We start from the raw sequence: 27732 nt of genomic DNA on the forward strand, positions 1-27732 counted from the left end.
TCAAAAACTATACGTGAAGAAATGATTCAACTCATGGCAAAAAAATGTTAAGGGTGTAATTCTAGCTGATGTGAGAAAGGCTGGATATTTCAGCTTTTCAGTAAATTCCACTCCTGACATTTCACATACTGATCAGTTGGCTTTAATTATCAGATATGTATCACCTGAAGATGGTTTGGCAACTGAGAGATTTTTAACTTTTCCTTGAGCTAAAAGACCACTCAGGAGAAAGCATGGCTGATTTAATGTTCAACTATTTCCCTGCTGAGCTTGAAATTGACTATAGAAAATGCCGCGGGCAGTCTTATGACAACGCTGCCAACATGGCTGGTAAGTTCAATGGTATGCAGCACCTGATGCCTTAGATGCACTTTCTTCAAGAGATACGTTTAGGATAAAATCCTTTATTCCTATATTAGATGCACTTGAAGCCAAATTAAAAAGAAGCACTGTGTACAGTGATGTTGCACAATTGTTTTCCATTCTTGCTAATCTGACAGCATCTAAGCAAGAAATCAGCAAGGTGTTGAACCGTTGATGGAAGCAGACCCAGAAGATATTGACCTGAAACTTATTGATGAACTTTTGCACTTTCACAAGTACGTGAGACAAGGCCATAGGCTTACAGAAGAGCACTTTTTGTCTCATACAGACCTTTATCAAATTATATACAAGATAGGGTTGCCAATCCCCAGGTGGGGGCAGGGGATCCCCTGGTTTGGAGACCCTCCCCCCGCTTCAGGGTCATCAGAAAGAGGGGGGAGGGGAGGGAAATGTCTGCTGGGAGCTCTATTATTCCCTATGGAGATTTAGTCCCATAGAAAATCATGGAGAATTGATCCACGGGTATCTGGGGCTCTGGGGGGGCTGTTTTTTGGGTAGAGGCACCAAATTTTCAGTATAACATCTAAAGCCTCTCCCCAAAATACCCCCCCCCCCCAAGTTTCAAAAGATTGGACCAGGGGGTCCAATTCTATGAGCCCCAAAGATGGTGCCCCTATCCTTCATTATTTCCTATGGAAGGAAGGAATTGAAAAGGTGTGCTGTCCCTTTAAATGTGATGGCCAGAACTTCCTTTGGAGTTCAATTATGCTTGTCGCAACCTTGTTCCTGGCTCCAACCCTAATGTCTCCTGGCTCCACCCCCAAAGTCCCCAGGTATTTCTTGAATTGGACTTGGCAACCCTAATAAAAGAAAAAAATTCAGATGGCTTTTCCTAATGTGGAAGCAATCTTGCGGCTGTTTCGTAGCTTTACGGTCTTTTCTTAGCTAACTGCTTGAGAGAGAGGAGTTTTTCAAGTCTCAAAAGAATTAAAAATGAATTAAGGGCCACAGTGTCTCAAGAGAGGTTGTCCACACTGAGCATTCTGAACATTGAAAGTGACAAACTTAGACAAACAACTTTTGATGAAGTTTTGGATGATTTTGCTACTAGGAAGGCTAGAAAAAAACATTTTTAGTCTTACTTTATTTGATGGTTGTAGTTTACTTCTTCATATGTATTTTAAAACTGACTGTTTATTGACAACATAAAGTAGATTCTAAAAGTGCCACACTGTAGAGTAATCTTGATCATATTATTTGCATGTCCCAGGCAATATAATTTGTAAAATCAAGGTTTTTCTTTTTAAAGAACATTACAACTTCATTTTTCTAAAAATTAATGCTTATTTCACAAAAGGTTTACAAAGTTCAATTATTGCAAAAGTTTTTCAGAGTTAATTTTAACATTTATGCATTTTTTTCAATCACTATGATATTTAACAATAACATCTTATGTCCTTTAGAGGAGAAATTGTGAATTGCATAATTTTAAATACCCGTCATCATCCTTGGCTTCACTCAGTTTTGTTTATAACACTCTTCCATTTTTTATTAGTCGCGAGGGTGGGGGATTGGGAGGGGACGCACAAGTGGAGTAGCCTAGGCCCTCTCTTCATCTAAATCCAGCCCAGTGGCTGGGTGACTTTGGGCCAATCACATACTCTCGGCCTGGCCTACCTTACAGGGTTGTTGTGAGGATAAAATGGAGGAAAGGAGAGCATCATCAACCTCTTCTGAGTCCTCATTTGGAGAGAAAGATGGGGTATAATATAAGTAAAATAAATAAATAAAAATACCAGTCAAGCATGTCTGGAGAGGTGGCAGACAACTTTTCAAAACAAACACATAAAAACTAAATACCATGGTCTTGTTCAGAGGTTTATTCATATAAAGATGCTTTATTCATATTCAAATGTTTGCAGATTTAAGCATGTCTCAGTGGTAGAGCATCTGTTTAGCAAGCAAAAGGTCCCAGGATCAGTCTCTGGCATCTCCTGTTAACAGAATAGTTAGTAGCGGGGCTTTGGGGGGGGCAGGAATGCAGCTCCAGCTGGCTTGGTATCAGGGATGTGGCCTAACATGCAAATGAGTTCCTGCTGGGCTTTTTCCACAAAAAAGCCCTGTGTGAAACAATGATATTGGATTTATATCCCACCTTATACTCTGAATCTCAGAGTCTCAGAGCGGTCACAATCCCCTTTACCTTCCCCCCCACACACAACAAACACCCTGTGAGGTAGGTGGGGCTGAGAGAGTTCTTACAGCAGCTGCCCTTTCAAGGACAACTCCTACGAAAGCTAAGGCTGACCCAAGACCATTCCAGCAGCTGCAAGTGGAGGAGTGGGGAATCAAACCCAGTTCTCCCAGATAAGAGTCCGGGCACTTAACCGGCATTGTGATATCAGGGGTGTGGTCAAATATGCAAATGAGCTCCTGCTGGGCTTTTTTTCTACAAAAAAAGCCCTCATTAGTAGTGTGAAAGACCTCTGCCTGACACCCTGGATAGCTGCTGCCAGTCTGTGTGGACCAATGGGTTGATTCAGTATAAGGCAGCTTCATGTGTGTTTTCATGTTTGTTCTCTGATGTTACACATAGTCAACTAAGATTTCTTTCTTTACAGCCAGTTTAGATAGATTTTTTAAAAAAAAATGTCTACTGCTTATTTAAATACAGTGTCTGTTGCTTATAGGTAGCAGTGCATTGTTTGTTCAAAAACAAAATGGATGCTCACTGAGGTCCAAGGAAGGCACCAAATGCAAAAGAAAAAAGTTATCAGCTGCTCATATCAGATGTCCGTCATTCAGAGGCTTCTGTCATCTTTCATTGCACTCTGTGAGATGGTGCTGCCTTGATGATCTTTTCTAGAACATTCCGATAAAGTGTGGCAAAGTTATGGATTTCATTAGAAGGCTATTGGCTAGCAGCATGACAAATTGATGGATTCAGTTACTTTTCGCTTCAGTTCTTCAAGGGCATTCTCCACTTTTCATTGCATACAATGGTAGCCACCCTCAAAGACGGGATTGTGACCTAGGGGGAGGAAGAATACAGCAGTTATTCCAAAGCTCCAGTGCTCCTGTGACTTATAGTAGATGTTGCTGGATATATTGATGGCTTCACTACAATCCTAGTGGCAGTATTGAAGTACCTGGGGTCATTCTAGGCTGTAGAAATTTTAGCGGTCATGAAGAGGTGCATATTCTTCATTATACAATGTGCTTTTGACTGTGCTCACACTGGATGCCACACATCGCTTCCAGAATGAACTCAAAGCTTCGAGTCAGTGTGTCGCCTTCATACAAAGAGGTCGTGTCTTTTGAGCCACTTACTAAGGAGAGACGTCTTTTGCCTTCCAAGCACGGAGGACCTCAGCAATATTCTTCTTCACTTCTCCATTGGGTGCCCTCAAGTCATCAGTAGCATCTGCATTGAAGTTTCCACAGGGGGCACATAATTTCCCTGCCAAATTGTCCTTGACTTTCACTGTCACTCCTCCATCACGGTGGAGGTGAACCTGCATCTGAGAGGCCTGGTCGATCAAGATGCCATCGTGAACCTTGCTCACAGAGACAGCTTTGGAGATCTTGTATGGCAGTCTTACTAAGCGCCCATTGACCTGGAACATAAGAAGATCAGGGAAGGAGATGTGGGCTTGAACAAAGGTCTAGAACCCAGCAGCAGCCGCATGGCATCATATCACCACCAGAGCCAGAGCATTCTCGGTAATAGCCCCCACTTTGTGGAACGCCCTCCCCGAAAACTGAATTATTCAAACTTGCCTTCAATGGTTAGGAGGAGGTGGCTATTACCTTACAGCACCGACAATCTCACTGAACTAATATAATGGAAAGTAGAAACTTGCCATCTTGAACTTTTAATGAATGGATTGATGATCGATCAATCAATCAACCTTTAATGGCATGTAAGGTTGATTGATTGATTGATTGAATGGATTGATGATTGTTAATATGTATGGAAATATTTTATTATATATTTTATTTTTAATATGCTATGTTTGTAAATTGTTAATGTTTTTTAACTGTTGTTAGCCGCCCTGAGCCCGTTAGAGGAGGGCAGGATATAAATCTGATAAATAAATTTTATATATATATATATATATATATAAAGGAACCAATGGTGATCAAAATAAAGGAAACATTGGAATCTGCTATGTATAAGCTTGAAACTGCATGTATGTGGACTCTTTATTGTTACTCTTTAAAAACTGGGGTTATAAGATTATTAATTCTTTCTGTAGATTAACTGGACACATGCTCACCGTGGTCCTTAGCTGTCTCTGTGGCAGCTTCTAACCTGCAGAACGGACTGCCTAAGGATAGAGTCACCTCATGTTTGATTTTCGAAGCACCCATAGGGAATGATGAGAAGCAGTGTAATGACTACATCACATAATGCCAGACCTGGGAGACTAGAGTTCCAGTCAGAATTGCCAGGAGACCTCCTGCTGGCTGCTCCTGATCCCTGCAACCGTTTGGGGTGGGGGTGGGGGTGGAATAAAGCAAAAATTGCTGTTGCATCAACAGCATGATGTCATTTCCAGGGTGAACCTAGAAGGGACTTCAGGCTGCTCAATGGAAACTCCGTAGTTTTACAGCAGAGGTTCAGGTGCATCCTTGGGATACTGTGATAGCACATCCTTTCTGGATTTGCCCTGGAAATTACATCATACCACTGATGGGACACCCACCCCTCATTCCTGTCCCACAGGAACCCACTGGATGCCAGCCACCAGCTGGCCACCTTAGTTCCAATCCCCGCTCAGCTCTGGAAGCTTGCTGGATAACCTTGGGTCAGTCACAGAGACAGATTTCACACTCACCTTACGCCGCTCTCATGTTCGTCTTCTCAGCGTGGTTTTCTTCCGATTTCCCACTAGCTGCCTCAGGGCTGCAGCAAGGATTGGCGTTTTCGCACAGCAAACAGAAATTGGTTTTTAGCCGTTTATGTTTGCTGCGCAAAAATGACGATCCTTGCTGCAACCCCAGGGCAGATAGAGGGAAATTGGAAGAAAGCCACACTGAGACAACAAATGTGAGAGCGGCGTAAGTTGAGTGCGAAATCAATCAGAGTTTTTGTTGGGAAGGTAAAATGGGGCAGACAGCATGGTGAGGGGCTTTGGATCCTTGTTGGGGAGAAAAGGCTTAAAAATCTGAAAGAATAAAATAAAATGTAAGGCATTTGGTGCACATTCTGCATTGCTTTGGGTGTCTGGTGTTATTTTAAATTATGTCTTATTGCTTCTCCACATTGTGGATATCATCAAGTGTAGTAGGTATATCAATTATTTTGATGGTTAAAGATTGGGAGGAAGGAAGGAAGGAAGGAAGGAAGGAAGGAAGGAAGGAAGGAAGGAAGGAAGGAAGGGAGGGAGGGAGGGAGGGAGGAAGGAAGGAAGGAAGGAAGGAAGGAAGGAAGGAAGGAAGGAAGGAAGGAAGGAAGGAAGGAAGGAAGGAAGGAAGGAAGGAAGGAAGGAAGGAAGGAAGGGAGGGAGGGAGGGAGGGAGAAAGAGTGAGAGAAAGAAAGAGAGAAAGAGAGAAAGAAAGAAAGAAAGAAAGAAAGAAAGAAAGAAAGAAAGAAAGAAAGAAAGAAAGAAAGAAAGAAAGAAAGAAAGAAAGAAAAGTTCCTAGTTATCTCATGATGGTCTTCCTCACTATCAGATTGCATCATCCTATAAATTTATTGCTGGTTCACATAAGCAAATAACAGTGCCATCCTAAGGAGATTATACCCTCCTGAGCCTAGTGATTTGGACTGTGCTAGGGATGGCACTGTATGAGACTCAAATGAGGGTAGATCATGAAAACACATTTGGAGGAAGAAGGAGTGGTACCTAAGGAAAGAGCAAGGTGGGCCTGGTTATACTGTGTTCCCCACAAAAACCCAGAGATCCCCCTTGGCATTCTTTTGCTTAAAGACCTCTTACCCATGTCCCTCTGTTCTTTTTCACTATGACAGATGCCTCTTGGAAGTGGACATAGACAGTCTTCCCAGCTATTAAACTCTCTTCCTCCTCCTCCTCCTCCTCCTCAATGCGCACTGACACTCTGAACCAGGAGGGGGCGCCTTCATCACAAACAGAGACCAGATCATAAACACCAGGGCAGCTGTACTGTGCCGAGACACCATCAAAAGAGGTGAGCTGGGCTCCCGGGGTGAGCTTGCACTGGCCTTCCCGTGTCACACAGCCCCACACGCCATCCTTAAGTGCGCAGGACAGCTCATCAGGGCACATGGTGTCCTCACAGGTGATCAGGCTGGAGGCAGTGCAGGTACATTTCTCTGTGCAGTTTCTTGAGAAGAGGCTCTCTCCCACCTGTTGGAAAATCTTTTGGTCAGTGAATATAGTTGGAGCAATGGGAAAACAGCATGGACATCCTAATACCGGTTTTCTCTTTCTGTTATTTACAAAGTAGTTTTCAAAATAATTGTTTTGAGCTTTTCCATCACAAGGATCCATTCTCTGGCTTATATTAAATTTTTTTTAAAAAGTTAAAAATCGACGGAGAAAAATTTGCAAGAACTGACAAAACAATAGACAAGATTTGTAAAAGATAACATAAATCAAAGCTGATAAGATGTTTTATCCATTTTATGATTGTTGATATGCCAATAAAAGTCTATGTATGTATATACAGTATGTATGTACATATGTATATACATAAATCAAAGTCAACCTATCCTTGGCTACTTTAGAATCAATGTGAAAGAGAGTGGTTCTGACTCATGACCTATCCCCTGAAAATGAGTCTTCTGAGAGAGAAAGTCCCCTAGTCTGGGAGCCACTATAAGGAAATAGCATTGTCGCCTCAAGGTTGGGAAATTCCTGGAGATTTTTGGGGTGGAGCCTGAGGAGGTGCTTGAGGAGAAGAATATACAGTCCACCCTCCAAAGCAACCATTTTCTTCAGGAGAACTGATCTCTGTCAGGTGAAGTTCTGTTGGCATTCTGGGAGATCCTCAGGCCCTACCTGGCGGTTAGCAACCATACTGGGGAGGCTTACTTTTTCCTGGATCATGATTTTATTCCAACCCCACTCACCTTTCCCCTGGGCCTTGAGATGTTTATGGTCATTTTGAAGCTGGCACATCCCTTCTCTGTCCACTTCATTGGCTAGCGCTGTCACTTGCTCAGTTTTGACTCCCCAGTGGAGCAGATGCACAACTTCCAGTATGTAAACCAGCTGTGCCAGCCCTCCAAGCCAAAAATGGACAACCAGCCCAGAATACAGAGTCTAACCTTGAAGTAGATCCCATTGTGCACACAGCCACACCTGTCCAAAGGCACACACATGTCCCCATCAAATGCATAGCCGTCATTGCACTGGCAGCCTTCAAAACATTTCCTTGTGCACTGGGGTGCAGTGGACAAGCTGGCACAGGTGGAATCACAAGTTGTGGTGCATGCCTCATAGTGGCTGTTGGCAGGACAGGTGAGAGCTGCAGAAAAGGAGAACAGAATAGCATTTACCAGTTAGTAATATTTTTTATATTATTGTCCAGGGTCAGGGTGAGCAGTGGGGTAAGCAGTGGAACAACCCAGGTGGGGGTGGCACCACAGCCAGAGAGGACAGGTCTGCGCCTGAACTCACCTGTGCCTCCAACCCCCAGGATGGGAAAGGAGCCAGGAAGGCAGACAGAGCTGCAGACAGCAGGGCTGGATCTAAGGGGGGGAGCAGAGGGGGGTGGTTGCCCCGAGTGCTGACAGAGGGGGGGCACCAAATTGGGTATGGAGTCCATTGTATTCTATGGGACCATAACATAGAATGGCCCATAAGGGGGCACCATTTTTTTATTTTGCCCCCTCTCAAAAAACATGCAGATCTGGTCCTGGCAGACAGCCCCAGCACCAGACTTCCCAGGAGCCCACCTCTGCCAGGTCTGGAGCAGAAACACCAGAGGCATTCACCCAAGGCACCAGCAGGGGCCCAGTGTCATTTGGTGGCAGCAACATCTGGGAGACAGGGCAAGCCAGCAACGGAGAGCCAGACACTGTGGCAGGTTGAGACAGAGCCCAGCTCCAGGAACAAGACAGCGGCAGCAGCAGAGGAAATGGCCCCAGCAGCAGGGAGCAGATGGGAGCTGAGAGTTGCTTGTCCAATGCTCCCTGCAGCCAGGCTGGAACAGCCAAAGGCAGAGCAGGCACAGAAGATCGTCAGGGGTAAGTGGTGAGTCAGGACTAAAACAGCAGGCTCCAAGCCAACCCCCACCCCAGGTCAGGGGAAAGGACAGGGAAAGCAGCCATTCACTGAGGGAGAGGGGGGGATCAACAAAAGGAGGAACGAACTAAAAGGGGGCTTCTGCTGAGAAGCCAGGGAGGAAGAGAGCTGCTGAGTCCAGGTCATAGAGGGGATCAGATGGTTGAGAGGAGGAAGAGCAGAATGAACATGGCTGGATTAACAATTAGGCCAAGTAGGCCTATGGGCCCCCATGCCTTTAGGGGCCCCGGGTCGGCTTCTCGCCCTGTTTCCCCCTTCCCCTCTACAGTTCTCCCAGCCTGCACGCACAGCCAGCAACTAAGCCACTCTTTGCCCAACTTGCTTGATGTGGCTGCTGCTGCTGGCATCACCAAGTTTGCCTCTCTCTGCCTCTCCCCGCAGACTTGTCAAGGGGGCTTTTGAGAAGATGTCTGCAGGCTGCAACAAGGGCTGCAGGCAGCAGGGTGGGTGCTCTGACTCTGAGATCATTTGTGAGGGGGCTAGGCTTCCCAACCCCCCCCCCCCCGCCCTGCCGGGGGACCCCTGAATTAGCAGCCTAATCCCCCGCTCTCTAAAAATCTGATAGCGGGAGTGGAGGGTGGGGGGGGTGGAACAGCGTCGTGTCTCTTTCCCTGCCTGGCTTCAGGCTTCTCCCTTCCTCCGGGTCACAAAGACCCGCCCACCGCCAGCCTGCTATTCACTCCAGTCCGGCCTCCCTTCGTGAGGTGCATGCTAGGACTTGTAGTCCTTGCATCCTCTCACGTCTGCTGAGCATTATTCTCTATGTGGAGATTGATTCTCATAGGGTATAATGGGGAATTGATCTGGAGGTTTCGGGGGCTCTGGGGGAGCTGTTTTTTGAGGTAGAAGCACCAAATTTTCAGTATAGTATCTAGTGACTCTCCCAAAAGTATCTTCCAAGTTTCAAAATGATTGGACCAGGGGGTCCCATTCTGTGAGCCCCAAAAGAAGGTGCCCCTATCCTTCATTATTTCCTATGGAAGGAAGACATTTAAAAAGGTGTGCGGTTCCTTTAAATGTGATGGCCAGAACTCCCTTGGAGTTCAATTATGCTTGTCACACCCTTGTTCCTGACTCTGCCCCGATGTCTCCTGGCTCCACCCCCAAAGTCTCCTGGCTCCACCCCCAAAGTCCCCAGATATTTCTTGAATTGGACTTGGCAACCCTAGAGGGGGTCCCCAAGATTTTGACTGCCTAGGGGCCTCCACAGGGTTTAATCTGGCACTGAGAGTGAAGTAGGACCCCCTCCCCGCTCTTTCTGAAGCCTTAGGGGAGGCCTTTCGGAACTGAGGCACCATGGTGGAGTTGAGGCCCATCCCCTGGGGGGGGGGAGCAGGCAGAGTAACAATTGTAAATGGACAAAAATTCCAACAAGTTACAAGATCAGGAGAAATCTGAATTGTATCCTCAATTGACTTCCTTTAGACAGCAGATGTAGTCATTAGGGGTGTGCAAAGAAAAGCACTGATATTTTTCAGTTTGGGTCTTTTGGACAGGGAAAAAATTGGTAATTTCTAAAAAAAACCTAAATGACATGGTATTCTGATTTAGGGATTTTTGGGAAATCCTGAAATTTTTCAGGTCCAATAGACCCAGGAAGAAAAATACCTATTTAAAAACTCCCAGCCTGATCCTGGGGCTGGCTTGGCTTCTTCTGCAGTACAGTTTGAACCACATCACAAGAGAAGCTGGGCCCAAGATCTGTGTGGGAGGGGAGGTTTGTCCCCACCACCTGCAGACCTGGCTGGGCGGGCTTCTCCTGTGGCATGGTTTAAACCAGGGGTGGCCAAACTGCAGCTCAGGAGCCACATATGGCTCTTTCACATATACTATGTGGCTCTTGAAGCTCCCACTGCCGTGTCAGCCGGCTTGGAGAAGGTATTTGTCTCCTTAAATCACTTCCCCCAAGCCAGCCAGCAGCTTGGAAAATGCATTTCACAAACATTTTTATCAAAATAATAGTCAGATATAGTTAATAAAGGATCCCCGTGGTGCAGAGTGGTAAAGCTGCAGTACTGCAGTCTGAACTCTGCTCACAACCTGAGTTCGATCCCAGTGGAAGCTGGGTTCAGGTAGCTGGCTCGAGGTTGACTCAGCCTTCCATCCTTCTGAGACTGGTAAAATGAGTACTCTGCTTCCTGGGGGGAAAGTGTAGATGACTGGGGAAGGCAATGGCAAACCACCCAATAAAAAGTCTGCCGTGAAAACGTCGTGATGCAACATCAACCCATCGGAAACGACTGGTGCTTGCACAGGGGACTACCTTTACCTTTATAGTTAATAATAAAGTTAATGTCGCTTTTTTCCCTATTCCTTCCTTCCAACATCTGACATTCATGTCCTGCAGCTCTGACACTTTTTTCCATGTGGCTCTCATGTTATGCAAGTTTGACCGCACCTGGTTTAAACCATGCCATAGGAGAAGCTGGCCCCAGGATCTGCATGAGGCAGGCAAGCAAGAGAGGATCATCTAGGGCAGCAGAAGCTGAGAGCTCTGTGCTAGGGCTGATTCTTGTTGCAGAATGCACACTTCTAGTGGCCATGTGTAAGGGGCCAGTGCTTCTATATATTTAAACCAATCCTTCTACAAGCCACTGGGTTGTGCACTGATTGGCAGAAATGCTATGCCAATCAGTGACATCATGCTTTACAGCCTTGTTGTGGTACTGAATCTTATTATTAACACCATCACCTCTTCTTGGGCCAAAAACTGCTGTATTTTGTGAAAGGTGACCTTCCTGCCTGTGATGCACCTTATTGTGTTCTATTGTTCTGTTTTTTTATTGTATTGTTTTAAATTTAAATTGTAGTTTTGTAATTGTTCCATTTATGTTGTGATCCACCCTGAGCCCATTATGAGAAAGGGAGGAATATAAACCTACTTAAATAAATAAATATGCACAGAAATGCCAATTGGGCTCATCCTGTTTGATCAGCTAACTGTTGTGGTTAGACAATATTCCTGTCAGGTACACATGGAAAGAGTAGCTTTTTCCCCCTCCCCAATATTTCTCTTGCTTGAAAAAATAAACCAAGTGGCAAGATGACAAAAAGAAAACATATTTTGCCTGGTTGGTTCATCATCAATTTTCAGAAACGAGTTCATTTCGATTAGTTAGGTATGTGTGTAAAGTGCCATGAAATAACAGTCAAATTATGGCGACTCCAGCAAAAGGCTTTCAAAGGCAAGCAAGAAGCAGAGGTGGTTTGCTATTGTCTTCCTCTGAAGAGTCTTCCTTGATGGTCCCCCTTCCATATACTGAACCTGCTTAGCTTCTGAGATCTGACAAGATTGGGCAATACTATGCCACCTTCCCTCCCTTGACCAGTTTATACTCTAATATTAAAGAATGGGTCAAGGTAGTATTTGGATGAGTTAGTTTCCAATTCCACATCCTTAGACAAAACACAGGCTAAAGAAAGGGGGGGGCAATGTAGAAAAGCAGGAGGCTGAAGAAACCAATAGATAGAAGGATAAAGAGATTCAAGAAAATGAGAACCAAATTGGAAGCAGTGCTAATGGGGGGGGAGCAACTCTTAACATGGGGACTCTGTATGTAATTCAAAGCAGAGCAGTGGAAAGTAATATAGCATAACTTGAACCATTTTTTCAAACTGCTTATTTTATGACTTGGGGAGCCTTCTGTGAGAAAATTAGAAAAGGGAATCTCTTTTTGAAACTTACGACAGAAACCATCTGTTCTCCAGGCTCCAACTTTGGCACCAGCTGCCTGGCACGCAGCAGCATAGGCCTGGATGCTCTGACAGAGGGATTCTTGAGCTCCATTGGCAGCACACATGTCATACAGGCAATGCTCAGAGTAATGATTTGGGCTCTCCAATCGGTGACAGTCTCTGAATGGGCCCGTCTTAGACAGAATGATGCCACAAGAGTGTTCAGACTTGTACGGTGCTGTCTTGGCAGCATCACAGGTAGGGCATTTCTCCCTACAGTCATCAGAGCAGCTGACACCATCTATGGGGATCTTCCAAGAGGCCCCAAACTCAACTGTATCTTGAGTAACTTCTCCATTAGGGAGCATGAAATCATCACTCTTGTCTCCATTGAAGTTACCACCCAGGCCACACATGTGTCCATGGTAGGTGCTGGGGACAGACACACGGACATAAGAGAGTGTGTCATAAAGGATTGTGAAGCCAAAGGAGGACTGCATAATGATATTGTTCCCCTCCTGGGTAATCCAGAGTTTCCCATCATCCTTATTTATTGGCAGTGTGTGTAGCTCTCCATCCACCTGCATAAACAACAAAAATTATCAGTGAGGATTTGGTTCCGATCTCTCTCACAGAGATATGTTTGTGCACGCAGTATTTTTCACAAATGATCTATGGATACATAGCAGACAATCAAGTACAAGGAACATACCATCGCCTTCCACTTCATTCCTCTTTCAAGGACAACAGTATATCCATGAATGGAAACCACAACACTCCTTATGAGAACTGCTGGACCATCGTTGGACTCCTCATTCTCCACCAGTACTGAGAAGCGCTCTAGCTGAGGATTCTCAGTGCACACTTTGGCTAAGGTGTAAGTGCAGGAGCCATGGAAACTGAAATTTTGTCCATCAAAGGAAATATAATGAGGGTCGCCAGATGCTATAGTTGTTCCGTATCCCACTGGATGGCAGCCTTGGATGCCATTTTCCACCCTGCATTCCTCATGCGACCCACAGGAGAACTTTTCACACTCAACATCTCCATGGTGCGTGCAGCGACATTTTGCACGGCAAGAACTGCCAGGGTAAAATTCATCTCCCCTCTTGTAGTATCTGCCATGGTACACACAGCCGCACTCTGCAAGAGGGACACACTGGTCTCCACTGAGAACGAATCCAGAATCACAAAAACATCCTTCGGTGCAAGGAGATTCACATGTTGTTGTAGTAAAAAGGCTGCTGCAGGTTTCAGGGCAGCCATTTCCACAGAGTTCATAATGAGAATTATGTGGACAGGGAAGGCCTGGAAGGAGAGAATAAGGAGAATTCTGGTGATCTTTGGACTGTAATAATGCTAGTAAGATCTGTAGTCAAGATCACTTTATATAAAATGCAAACTTTCCAGTTCGATATGTGTGATCAGCCATTTGGATGATCATTTCTAAATTCAACCCAGGTTTTTTTTTTGAGGGGGATTAAAAACCAATACTCATCTTCAGGATTGTGCCACCAATTTACCCCTCCCTTGGCAGATCCCCACTAGGCTGTCCCCAGTGCTTTTTGTAGGAAAAGCCCTGCAGGAGCCTATTTGCATATTAGGCCACACCCCCTGGTGCCAAGCCAGCCAGAGCTGAATTCCTGCGCATTCCAGCTCAAAAAAAGCCCTAGCTGTCCCTAATGGGCCACTCTCGCTTTCTCTGGAAGGGAGGGGCAGATCAGTGCCAAGGATCAAGACCTGGGAGAGCCCCAAATAAGGGTGCCGGTACTTGAGTACTTTCCCAAAAAAAGTCATGGTGAATCCCAATCATGTTTACTCAGGGTAATATTAAATCTCTTACCAGGAACATTGCAGACTGGGCATCTGAAAGAATCAATGCCTCCTTTAAAGCATATAAAGCCTCATTTGACATTACGTTGTTTCAAGAAACTTGTGCCAGGGGCATGGTGACAGCTGATGGATATATTACATGTGAACTCCACACTTCTGTTGTCAGGGAAAGCGGTAGACCAAGTGGGAGCTTGGTTCTTTTTATCTCCACAAGACATCGGGCCACAGGCACTGAACTAGACTCATGAGTCCAGTGGGCCCTGGCTGCAGTTATTAAATTTAACCATTGTAGTCTCTTAGTCATAAATGCTTACATCCCCCACCTCCACTGTGTTAAGTCAAAGGTAAAAGAGTAGTGATCCAGGTTTGAAGAGTACATTACTCGTGTTTCCCAATATTCCTGCCATTGTAGCAGGGGACTTCAATGCCAGAATTGGCCCTTCTGATGATGTGTGGTATTTACTCTTTAGTGCTGTTCCCTCATCACTTCAGGCTATACAGGTAACAGGATCTCTGTCCCATTGTCATAAAAATGAGGGATAGTAATATGTTGAGAAGTGGAAGTGGTCATGTCAACTACACTTTTCCCTTTTAAAAGGTTGTCTGCTAACTGGGAAGAACAGCTCAATGTTTTTAATTTTGTTGTAAACTGCCCACAATACTACATTATTAGCAGAAAGGCAGGTTAAACATTTTATAGAAAATAAATTGGGATCCTTGTCACATACATCTAATATTTTTTTAAAAAAATATTACATATAGAGCTGCCTTATATTGAATCAGACCTCTGATCAAAGTCATACTATTTACTCAGACTGGGAGATGCTCTCCAGGATCTCAGACAGAGGTCTTTCACATCACCTGCTACCTGATCTTTTTAACTGGAAATGCTGGATATTGAAGCTGGGACCTTCTGCATGCCAAGCAGATACTTTGCCACTGAACTACAGGCCCCTCCCCTAAATTAATCCCAATTATGTGATTAAGTTAGATTGGGATCTCTTCCATTTTAATTTCTAACAGGAACATTATAGGAGGTAACACTTACTGCAGAAGGAAGCCAATCTCCATGGCCCAACCTGGATATCCTGAGCTTGGCAAGCTGTTGCGTAGGCACTGATAGCGCTACAGAGAGTGTCGTGGTGACCCTTGTACAGACAGGTGTCAAAGACGCAGTCGTCAAAGAAGGAAGCTGGGTCAATGGCTTCATGGCACTGCCCAAATGGTCCATCTTTTTGAATGAGGACCCCACAATACTTGTTAGTTTTGTAGGGTTGTTTCTCTACCTCCCCGCACACTTGGCAGTTATTGGTACATCCCGCTGAGCACCCTGGGACATCCCTCACTTTCCAGCTCTCTGCAAACTGGATTTCATCGACTGTTTGAATTCCATCCTTCATGGTGAAGTCATCGCTGGGATCCTGATTGGCATTGCCACAGAGTCCACAGATAGAATTGGCATACGTGTTAGGTATGATGACCCTGGCATAGCTGTACCAGTCAAAGCTGACTCTCAGATCAAAGTCTGTTTGGATGAAGCCATGCACTCCACTGATGTAGACCTTCAGTTTATTATCATAGAAGAAAGGGAGGTCTACAAAGACTCCATTGACCTAGGAGACAAATAGAAGGGGCTGTCAAAGTTGGTTTCCTTAAGTGGACTATAAAACTCATGTTCTGACCTGCATAGTCCAGGCCATGTCAATCTCAACAGATCTAGGAAACTAAACAGGGTCGTATCTGATTAATGCTTGGATGGCAGATCACCAAGGAAGCGAAGGATAGCTACACAGAGGCAGGCAATGGCAAATCACCTTTGGACATCTCTTGCCTGCCTTGAAAGCTCTAAGGAGTCATTGTAAATTCACTGCAACTTGACAGCAATACACACACACAAATGAATTTTTGCTACTTTATCATTAACTTGCCAAACATGGTCAAATGATGGCAGGGTGGGGCAAGAAAATGTGTTTCAGCACACTGATTGTTAACTTGGGGACCTGTCATATGTGAATGAAGCCCTTGCCAGTGCCAGCACTTAGAAGTGTGCAGGGGTCATTTTGTTGAAAAATAGGTGGAGGAGCTCATCCAGGGATTGTTATGCAGCTGCACCTACTATTCAATGGACAAGGTGGAAAGGAGAAGGTGGAACTGTCAAAACAGTTCAGGAGCTGCGCTCCCACTGAATCCGAGGCCTGGAAGTGTGCATGCACATGAAAGCTTATACCCAGAATTAAACTTCATTGGTCTTCAAGATGCCACTGGACTCAAACTTTGTTCACATAGAAGGGTTTTAATGATGGCACTGCAGATCTCCTTAGCATATCCACTTCCTACCTGCCAATGATGGACAATTCTCCAGACTCCAAGCCTTATGCAGGGTTTGTCCCCATCTTGTTTTATCCTTCACTTCTCCTTGCTTCAGTTTTCCACTGTTTCTTTAGACCTCAGCTGGCAGAATGGCTCATTGAGGAACTTTCTCAGGTCCCTGTTTTCCAGTCCATACCTATGTTGTCCCATTTCCTTTAGGCACACTTACTTTTGGCTAGCCTGCCTATAACGACTGTCTTCGTCTGCAAGGAGGAGAGGAGGAGATTTGATTTATACCCCACCCTTCACTTGGAGTCTCAGAGTGGCTTATGATCTCCTTCCCTTTCTCTCCACACAGCAGACACCCTATGAGGTAGGTGGGGCTGAGAGAGCTCTGAGAGAACTGTTCTTGAGAGAACAGCTCTGAGAGAACTGTGACTGACCCAAGGTCACCAAATGCCTTTGGCCATCTGCACGCTAAGGTTTCTTTATATCGTCATCCTTTTTGTTTTACTTCCTTGGTTCATTGAAGCTTTTCCTCAAGCCTCCATTCCTCAAGTTCCTGTGGCTGCTGTTTATGGCCTACTCAATCCTCTTCATTCTGCCACCTTACCTCTGCCCCCCCCCTTACCCCTCATTTTTTTTCCTGCCACCTGGAAGATCTTCCAAGTTTTAATCTTGCCCCAGAGAACTGTTAGTGTTTTCAAAACCTATGTTGGAAGGCAACTACAACCAAACTGACAACATTCTGTTTTCTCTCAGAGCTGAAGAGACTGACAACATTCCCTTCTCTGAGAAGTTGGAATGCTTCTGAATCTTCTGGGTTATTCCATAGAACATACAGAGAGAGAGAGAGAGAATCAAGACCCCAAAATATGTGTTCTAAAACAAAGTATGTATAAGAAGGGATGAAAATCAAAATAACCACCCGTATTTCTCACACAAAAATTGATCTCTGTGTAACAGAACCGACATGTGAGTTTTTGTAACATAAGAAGGATGCTGCACCTTTGTGAACTAAAATATATGGTGCTCCCTGATCTTTGTAAGCACAGTAGAAAATATGCTAGGTAGGGCTCCTTTCATGTTAAGGAGAAATAATAATCAACAAACGTTACCTCTCTCTTACTTGCAAACACACAGACAAAGTGAGCACAAGAGAGAGCATTTTAAATACTTAGATTTTTTTCATATCCCAACATTTGTACCTGAATCTTGCGTGGATATTCTTGGCTCAGGCTGATGGTCATGTTGTAAACCTCCAGAGTCACCACTTTGGTGTAGGACACTGCTTTACTGCCTCGGTTGTTATTCTCCACAGTGACCAAAAATGGGGTGAGGCTGGGGTCTTTAGAGCAGACACTGGCCATCTGATAAACACAGGTTCCCATGAAATCAAATTTCTTCCCATCAAAGGAGGTGTAGTGAGGATCTCCACTTCCTATGCAGGTGAAGTGGCGGGAGGCACGACAGTCCCGGACTCCATTGACCACAGTACATTTCTGGTCAGCCTTGCAGGAAGACTTAAGACATGCAGCCCTGCCGAGCTTCGGGTCACACTTGCAGCGAGAATGACAGCCCTCATCCGCCCAGAACTCCTCCCCTGGACTGTAGGTGATGCCATTGTGGATGCAGTTGCAGGTGTCCATGGGGACACATTGATCACCATCTCGGACATAGCCTTCATTGCACTGGCAGATCTCTTTACAAATATCTTCACATGTGAGGGGAGCCATCCGGTCAGAACAGGTAGCCGGGCAACCGTTTCCACAAATCTCATAGTGGCTGTTCTCAGGGCAGGGCATTGAGGTTGGTTTAGGCTCTGAATGAAACAATGAACCAAACAGCCCTGGTAAATACCCAAATATTTAATCCTTTCTCTTCATTCTCAAGTTAAATCCTTCTCTAGAGTGGCCATTTATAATGCACTATCCAAAAGCAGACACAGGACAATCCTAAAACATGCTGTACTTCTGTAGTCCATTGAAGTTAATAGTTGGATCCTGTCTAAAATTTCAGCCTGAGCAAAGGGTGATTTTAAAAAATTATTTAAAACATGCTTATGCCACCTTTCCGCCCAAGTAGGGCCCCTGGCAGCGTTCCCCCAAAGCTGAGTTTGTGTGAGCTAGCTTGCAGTTTTTTAACTTCTAGCTCACACGTTTTTGTCCTAGCTCAGGAAAAATTGCTCCAGAACAAACTAATCTATGCAGTAGCTCACAATTTTAATACTGGTAGCTCACGAAGTAGAATTTTTGCTCACAAGACTCCACCGCTTAGAGAGAGCATTGGCCCCTGGTACCACCCTCCTACTCCTTTTGCTCCTGCAAAAGTGTCCTGGTGTTCCCCCATCTCCTCTGGAGCAGCCTTTGGGGGAGTATGACTTTCTCTTATCAGACCAGTGGCTCAGAATTGTAGCCAGTGACTGTGCCTGAGGGGGACTGGGAGGGGCCCTGCCCCAACAGAGGTGCCTGGTGACAAAGGTCAGCATTGCTAGAGCCCACCCTGCATTGTCACACAGGTGTAGCTTTCCATAAAAGAAGCATAGCTCTCGTAACCTTAAATATACCTGTGGCCTCACAAACAAGGAAGAACACCCGAGATGTATGCTGAGTTATAGCCATTCCTCTAACAGATTTCTGTCTCCCAACAAGACCATAATGCCACTTAAACAACCAAAATACCCAACCTCAGAGGAAAGAATTATGTACAGATGCTAGGATTCACAGGGCTTTTTTTGTAGCAGAAACTCCTTTGCATATTAGGCCACAGCTCCCTGATGTAGCCAATCCTCCTGGAGCTTACAGTAGGCCCTGTACTAAGAGCCGTGTAAGCTCTTGGAGGACTGGCTACATCAAAGAGGTGTAGCCTAATCTGCAAAGGAGTTCCTGCTACAGATAAAGCCCTGACTGGAAACAAGAATAACTGTCTGTTTAAACCATGTTGAATTAATTACCTGATAAGGACAGAGGTGGGGGAGCAAAACCATAGCCTTCAAACTTTCTGCCACCAAAGACCAAAACACCGAAGGGAGTTTCAGGATGCTCTAAGGACAGAGACTGGGCTCCTGCTTCCAAGTTGTATGTGCCCCATGAATAAAGCGTCCCAGTAACTGGTGTCCACTGAATGCCACGGATAGGCTGCTTATCTCTAGTAATGCTGACTGTTTCTGGTGTTTTTGCTATGAGAACAGCACTGTTCTCAAAGTCGCTTATCCCATCAATGTGATAAGACTGTCCATAGCTGGTTATGGCGGGGATGTTGATGAGGAATGGATCAAAGGTCTTCCTTCTGGTCTCGATGCCAGCGAAGAAGAGAAGGACCTGGATTCCAGCATTGGCAGAGATGTACAGTGCATGAGGGAAATTGATGTAAAACTGCCTGACTTCCCCAGCCACCATGTTCTCATGAGATCTTTTTTCAGTCCCCTGCTGATACTCAATACGAGTATTCTGGGCGGCAACTACATATGCGATGTCTGGATCAGTTTGGAAGAAGACCGGGGGGACAATGAATGAAGTGCCCCAGCTGGAAACTGGCAGTAGCTGTTCAACAACATGATCACAGTATGAGGTTTCAAGAGCACAGACGTGCCCGCTCAAGACTGCCACGGGATTCACCGATCGTATCATGGTCCCAGACAGATCACCTAAGCTCTGAAGTTGGATGACCTGTAGAGCCTCGAGGGAAACACGGAGTATGCTCCCTGCAGGATGTGACCTGCCATTGAATGTAACATCGGCTTTCAAATAAATATCAACTGTTGTAGGAACTTGCCAGGCTATTACTGCAAATTCTTTTAAGTAATGTGTTGATTCGCTCCCAGATGGGGTTACCACATAATATTCCATCCCAAGCTCTTGGGCTGGGTACACTGTCATGGTTCCCACAGAATACAACTTTCTATACACTAAGACAACAGAAATGTCATTTTCTGCTTGGATCAGAATGGAGTGGTCAAATGTGTTGCTGCCTTTCATTTCTGCAGACTCTGGGATCTCCACAGACAACATTCGCCCCTTTGTAACTGAATAACTTCTCCACTGTGGAGATTTGTTCATTTTCACATTGACTCTGGTAGAACTATGGTCGCCGTTGATGAACAGCTGGAAGTTTTCCGGTGGGGCGTATCTGGGATCATAATTTTCCATGAGAGCAGTGATGAACTCTCGTCCATAGAACCCTGCTCTGCAATGACCTGAGGAGACCAAAATAAAAAGAAAGAACAATGTGTGTGTTAAGTGCTGTCAAGTTGCTTCCAACTTGTGGCAACCCTGTGAATTAATTAACTCCAAAACGGCCTATCCCCGCTAAAGAAGCATAATCAATACAAGAACCCTTTCTCACAATACAAGAACCCTTTCTCACAATACAAGAACTCGTGGGCATTCGATGAAATTGCTGAGCAGACAGGTTAAAACGGATAAAAGGAAGTACTTCTTCACCCAAAGGGTGTTTAACATGTGGAATTCACTGCCACAGGAGGTGGTGGCAGCCACAAGCATAGCCACCTTCAAGAGGGGTTTAGATAAAAATATGGAGCAGAGGTCCATCAGTGGCTATGAGCCACAGTGTGTGTGTGTGTGTATGTGTGTGTGTATATATATATATAAATTGCCACTGTGTGACACAGGTTGTTGGACTGGATTGGCCATTGCCCTGATCTAACATGGCTTCTCTTATGTTCTTAATATCAAAACGGAGAGAGAGACTATTTTCCTCTGAACATATATAGGGGGGTACTGGGTTCATGTAACTGGCTCAAGGTTGACTCAGCCGTCCATCCTTGCGAGGTCGGTAAAATGAGTACCCAGTTTGCTGGGGTTAAAGTGTAGATGACTGGGAAAGGCAATGGCAAACCAACCCGTTTAAAAAGTCTGCCAAGAAAATGTGATGTGACGTCATCCCGTGGGTCGGTAGCGACTCGGTGCTTGCACAGAGGACTACCTTTTTTACCTTTATATAGGCAGAAAGGACATTGTATAGAAAAGTCTTGTAAAGGCTTGTTGGATTGTTTTATTTAAATATTGTTCTTCAAACTTTTACTCTTGATACTCAAACTGGACTCAAATAAGTGGAAATTAGCTTGAAAAATTTTCCAAAAAGGAATGACAGAAGATCTTAGTTGTACCCCATAATAAGATTATGAAGAAAGAGGGTGAGAGAGGGAGGAAACTGGGAAGCTTTAGCTTGGAACATACACACATGTAATATTTGATCTGTATATCTGTACTCTTGTTTATGTGCTTTATTTATAGTCTGGCTTTCTCTTGGTGACTCATGAAGGATTCAGGACCAGATCTACATGTTTTTTTGAGGGGGGGGGACTTAAAAATGTCGCCCCCTTATGGGCCATTCTATCTTATGGTCCCATAGAATGCAATGGACTTGACACCCAATTTGGCACACACACACCCTCCATCGGTGCCCAGGGCAAGCATCCCCCTCTACCCCCCCCCCCCCCCTAGATCTGGCCCTGGAAGGGTTTCCGGGCTGATTCAAGTGTTGGGGGCAGGAATATGAGGGAGCAGCATTGCATGCGTGATTATGTCACTTCTGGGGGAAACCCAGAATCGATGGCGGTAGCTCAAGGAATTGCCAGAAGTGATGCCATCGCATTCATAATGCCAGTGAGGGTTTCCCCCCCCTCCCCTCCCAGCTCTTCAGGTGGTATCAGGAGAAGGCATCTCCTGCCCCAACCGGGGGCTTTGCAGCCCTAAACACAAAGCAGATGACAAAATTTAGTAATGTAATATGAATAGTAGTAGAGTAAGAAAAGTTATAATAAATGTCGTAATACAAATTGTGGAATACAAATTTAGAAAACCATGCAATAAAAAAAGAATATAAAGTACATAATAAGAAAAGCAAAATACAAATTAAATCAGGAAGCAGTAAAAACTAGGAAGAATCCTGTTAAGAGGAGCTATATATGCAACATGCCGTTCCTAAAGCTGAAAAGTCCTACTCAGTATCAGAAACCATGAATATGAAGTATGGGACCTTACATAGGAAGCTGCTAATAAACATTAGGATGTCTTACGGAACAACTGGTTGTAATAGCTGACGTTAAAATCAGATACAGAATGCATAGGCAGCTATCTGCCATCATATACTACCATTGTAAGATTGTTATAGCACCAGAAATATTTTAATGTTTTTAATGTACTTCATCTGTCTCTGTTTTAAATTAATTCTATGTGATTTTATGTAAGCCGCCCTGAGCCTGCTTTGGCTGGGAGGGTGGAATATAAGTCAAATAATCCTAACCGTGGGGCATTCCAAGCAACGAACTGAGCAGAGGTGGTCTCCCATCCAAGCACTAATTGTGGGCAACTCTGCTTAGCTTTCAGGTTCTCACATTATCTGGCTAAGCTGGGCTCTAAGGGTTGCTCAAGGATGGGAATGGGAAATTGAAAGTTCTGTTCAGGAGGCAATCTTCAGGCATAAGCCCCTGTTTCTCATTGAGGCTTACTCACAGGACAGTGTCCCTAGGACTTGAGCCTCAGTCCCTCTCATTTCACCCTCTGTAAAGAACAGTCAGCACTACTGTGTATTCAGTCCTTGCTGCTAGAGCCCAGTCCTTGCTGTGCTACCACTGCAGTCCTAAGCAGAGTTAAACTTCCACTGAGGTCAGTGGGCTTAGAAGGGTAACTCAGGGGTGGCCAAACTTGCTTAGTGTAAGAGCCACACAGAACAAACATCAGATGTTTGAGAGCCTCAAAACAAGGAAGGGAGGGAGGGAAGGATAGGGTAGGGTAGGAAGATAGACAGATAGATAGATGGGGAGGGAATGAGAGGTGGAAAGAAAGCAACTTTAAATGCATTCTCCACTAGCTGGCTTAGCTTGGAGAAGTGATTTAAAGAGAGAAATGCCTTCTCCAAGCTGGCCCGGGGGGGTAGCTTTGAGAGCCACACAATATCTGTGAAAGAGCCACATGTGGCTCCCGAGCCACAGTTCGGCCACCCTGGTGAAACTCTACTTGTCATCAATTAAACTTTTATTCTGCTCACCCTACAAACAGGTTCAGAGCAGTGTTCAACCAAATACATTAAAACATTAAAACAATCTAATATACATCAAATACAAAATCATAGACAAACCGCAATTATGTAAATCAACATTTAACAGTGGTGTCTCAGTACAAAATAGAATCCCTGTTAGGATTGTTTCATGTTTGTCTGTAGTAGAACACTAGATTCCAGTCCAGTAGCGCAGAGGTCAACAAAATTTGGGGGGCATGAGCTTTCAAGTGTCAAAGCTCCCTTTATCAGGAATCCCAGAAATCTTGTTGGTCTGTGTAGGATTGTGTAAATAAGGTGGTTTGAGTGGCTGCAGTGAAACATACGATTGCTAAATAACAAAAGCTAATTACACAATGTTTGTGAAATTGTCAACGATCAAACAAAGGCAATATTTAGCTCCAAGTACAAAGGTTGTGAGGGAAAGGGAGGGGTTGCCTATATCCAGTTTCAGAAACATCAAATAGAAAAAAACAATTGAGCTAATTCGTTGCTTTCAAAATCCTGTGTTTTTTTTCATTGTGTGTAGCAATATAAATATCTGAATTTGGTCCTTGCAATATAGTATATGTATCACCTTCTTTGCTAAATCATGTAGAATATTGATCTATTTCTTTTTGAGACTAACTGAAATAAGGTAATGCAAGCATTCAGAGCTTTTTTTGTAGCAGAAACTCCTTTGCATATTAGGCCATACGCCCCTGATATAGCCAATCCTCTAAGATCTTACAGTAGGTTCTGTACTAAGAGCCCTGTAAACTCTTGAAAGACTGGCTAAATGTGTGTGGCCCAATATGCAAAGGAGTTCCTGCTACAAAAAAAGCCCTGCAAACATTTATATAACTTTTAAAAGGAGGGAGTTCACACTGAGTGAACACAGGGGTTTATTTTTTAGACAGTGTGAAGAATGTGGGGAGATTTCCCAGCAGGAAAGTGTGAAGTCCCAAGTTCACTGGATCCCCATCTGGAGAGTAAAGGAGGAGCTGACGTTCTGTTTACTCACCACTCAGCAGCACCAAACCAGTCAAGACAAGCAGGGCCCTCAGTGACGCCATGGCTGCAAAACAAGAAGTGGAGGATGAAACAGGAGGCCAATGGACCTTTACAGATGAACAAGGCTGATTCTAGCTTATATGAGCCAGAGCTCACTTCATGGGAGGCATTGGAGTGTAAATGAATCAAACTGATCTATAGACACACCAGAAAAGGAAGGTGGGAGATTACAAGAGTCTGGTTCCGAATGCCTTAATGTTTGCACAAGCCTCTAGGATCCCCTTGGCAACTGACACGGACATTTCAGAACAAAACGCCCTTTTTGGCAGAAAGAAGCTTTATGCCTTTACAGAAGGAAGATTTTCTCACTATAGAGGAAGTGAAAGAAAATATGGATCCATTATTTTTAAAAAGTAGCAGTGCTCATTTGGAATTAGGCAATATATCAGAGGCCATGGACTAGCAGCACCTGCTACACAAACAGTATTATCAAGGCCAGATTAGACACAAAGCAGTTTGATCCTGGTTTTGTTCTACAAACTTGGCTTCTCTGTCCTGTGAGTGTGAAAAGAGGACAAGCGTGGCTTCTCTTTCTGTGAAAAGAAAGCAACTAAGCTCCCCCCCGCCCCCGAATTCTGCTGCAAGTTTTGCTATATTTATACAGGGCTAGAAACAGATACTGTTTTCTAGGGGGTGGGACTTCATACAGAGGTTTCCCAGGGGTTTGTATCATTTCAAAGATCAGTTTGGCCAGATGTGAGGCAGGGCTTCTTTTGTAGCAGGAACTCCTTTGCATATTAGGCCACACACCCCTGATGTAGCCAATCCTCCAAGAGCTTACAGGGCTCTTAGTACTGGGCCTACTGTAAGCTCCAAGAGGATTGGCTACATCAGGGGCTTGTGGCCCAAGATGCAAAGGAGTTCCTGCAAAAAAAAAAAAAAAGCCTTGATGTGATGAAGAAACCTCTGATTGTGGCTCAGTGATAAGGCATCTGATTTGCATGCAGAAAGTCACATCTTCAGTTAGATTCTGGCAGTAGGCATTGTGAAAGACCCTCACTGGAGACTTTGGAGACCTGCTATCAGTCTGGGCAGACAATAATGACTTTGACGGACCAAGGGTTTGATCTAGTATAAGAAAGCTTCATGTATTTGGAGAGTGATGCTGGTGTGAAAGCCTGCCAGGTACTGTGGATCTAGGCTGCTCCCAGTCAAAGTAGGCAATGGTGAGCTTAACTGTGCAAAGGACTCAGCTGGAGTCAGCTTTATTTGCATGCATTTCACAAAAAGCCAAGCCTCTCTCAAATGGTTTCAGCTCCTTTGTTATTTTATGTGGTTCCGCTCCCCACCAAAAAAAAAAAAAAAAAAAAATTGGAGTGCAGCTTTTCCTGGCTAAATAGGAAGCGGTTGTGGAATCACAAAAAATGCAATTAAAGCAGACCACAGCATAATGAAACCACAATCTGTCCATATCAAATAAACAAGCTATAGCACCAATACAAAAATATAGCTGCTGTAAATACAATGCCTACTCATTAGGGGTGGGCACAGACCAGGAAAATGTAGGTTTGTGGAGGTCGATGGTTCGTGCGGGTTCATGAACCACAACTCTTTCCATTTAATTAATGGTTTGTGGTAGAATGACCCCCTATGGGCTAGAGATGCCAAAATTGCAGCTGACTATCCTCCACCTGCCCTCCAAGTTTAGTTATGATTGGATTTCAGGGAGATGAGTTAGAGTCCCCCAATGCAGGCTCCCCCCAGGAAAGTGCTGTCTTAAGAGTGTGTCGAATGGACCCCCTGCAAGCGAGAGACATCAATTTCACAGAGGACCTCCCCCGGATGCCCTTCTACCTGCTCTCCAAGTTTGGTGAGGATTGGCTGTGGGGGGGGCAAGTAGTGGCTTCCTCAAAGTAGGTGCACCTAGGAAAGTGCTCTCCAGGGAAATCAGAGCTGCAGGCTCAGGAATCAGTGTCAGACAGCCTCCTTGCAAGCTAGAGTCATCAAATGCACAGAGATCTCCCCAGACTACCCCTCTTCCTGCCCTCCAATTCCTTCCTTCTCTGCCTTCAACGGTAACTATTCTCTCTCTGCCTAACCGCCTGCTGAAAAGTGTAAGCAGGTGAGTGTGAGCAGAATGGGTAGTCTCTTGTTGGCAGCCAGAGCAGCCTATCAAACTTTGGAAGGCCACTATTGGTGTTTCCAGGACTGCAGAAGGGCTTCAGAAGTCCATCCTCCCCATTCCCTGGACAATCGATTCATTGGCAGCTATTTGGCCCACGAACCATTACCATGAACCCACAAACCTCCATAAAAAATGTGGTTTGTCAGAGATGCAATTGTATGAACTGATGCTCATGAATCATGAATGGGGCCTGATTTGTGATGAATTTTGGTTCACAATTTGGTTTGTACTCATCCCTACTAGTTGCTGTCCCCAAACCCATTTTAAAAAGAAAGGCTTTTATCACCTTTCTGAAATTCAAGTGAACTTTCTACTAAGGGAACCTAGTTTATCATTCTAAGTAGTAAATCCTATCATATAGAAGCTCCGCTCTTTCTCATACTTAAAGCTGGGGCAATTGAAGCAGAGCCTCTTTGGACAAGATGAGTGTAGAAGATGGTGTTGGAGAATGGATTTCCTTGCATGCTAGAGGATATTTAGGGTTGTAAATATTTAAATCTATTGCCTTTACATAGGGTACTGAAAAATTAACCAGAGAGCAACAGGATAGGATTATAGAGAATCAGATAGACCAAACTCTGCTCCCAGCCTGATGACAGTGCAATCCTAGGCAGAGTTACTCCAATTTAAGATGATTGAAATTAGTAGTTTAAACTGGAGTAATTTAGGATTGCACTGTTAATTTCTGGTACCTTGGTTTGGGAAGAAGATACCCTGCTGAGTTGCAACCAACTGGCGGCAGTTCATTCCACAGGACATTCTAGGCAAGAAATGAGCAGAGGTGGTTTGCCACTACCTTCTTCTGTGTAGACTTCCTTGATGGTCTCCCATCCAAATATTGACTATGGCTGACTCTGCTTATCTCCCAAACCCTGATAATTTTGAGCCAAACTGGGCAAAGGAGATGATATGAGAAACAAGGAAAGGAAGGAGCTTATAGTCCTTGCAAAGCAGAAGGGACAGAAATCACAGCTAAAGAGTTAGCAGGTTTGCTTTCAGCTGCAGGAATTATTTGCAAGTTTCATTTAGGAGTTTAGGTTGATTGTTGCTTGGCTCAGAGCACATATGATCTGCACCAGAAGGCAATAATCCAGGTGAAGTCTCTTACCTTTGGTAGCCCAGCCTGGACAAAGTGAAGAAGAGTTCTCCCCCATT

The 27732-nt window shown here is 44.6% G+C and overlaps 1 protein-coding gene across 1 annotated transcript; it reads right to left on the reverse strand.

The window, feature by feature from the left end:
- Positions 1–2189: 2189 nt before the first annotated feature.
- On the reverse strand, positions 2190–27732 carry LOC132586468 (IgGFc-binding protein-like). The gene is made up of 11 exons (XM_060258557.1): positions 27686–27732; positions 24403–24456; positions 19333–20574; positions 17588–18201; positions 15118–15682; positions 12949–13544; positions 12247–12817; positions 7583–7782; positions 6270–6659; positions 3655–3941; positions 2190–3355 (listed from the first exon to the last, which is right to left on the reverse strand). Coding segments are annotated over exons 1-11 (4566 nt in total). The 5' UTR covers position 27732; the 3' UTR covers positions 2190–3354.

This window comes from Heteronotia binoei, chromosome 17 (assembly GCF_032191835.1).
Source record: "Heteronotia binoei isolate CCM8104 ecotype False Entrance Well chromosome 17, APGP_CSIRO_Hbin_v1, whole genome shotgun sequence".
In the NCBI taxonomy this organism is placed as follows: domain Eukaryota; kingdom Metazoa; phylum Chordata; class Lepidosauria; order Squamata; family Gekkonidae; genus Heteronotia; species Heteronotia binoei.

What these genes read in the sequence shown, in the direction of transcription:
- LOC132586468 (XM_060258557.1), bottom strand. Translation starts at nt 27,731, where the DNA reads ATGGGGGAGAACTCTTCTTCACTTTGTCCAGGCTGGGCTACCAAAG. An exon ending in GAATGAAGTGGAAGGCGATG is followed by an intron (nt 12,818 to 12,948) that starts GTATGTTCCTTG and finishes TTGTTTATGCAG; the next exon opens with GTGGATGGAGAGCTACACAC. An exon ending in AAAAGAACAGAGGGACATGG is followed by an intron (nt 3,942 to 6,269) that starts GTAAGAGGTCTT and finishes CTTATGTTCCAG; the next exon opens with GTCAATGGGCGCTTAGTAAG.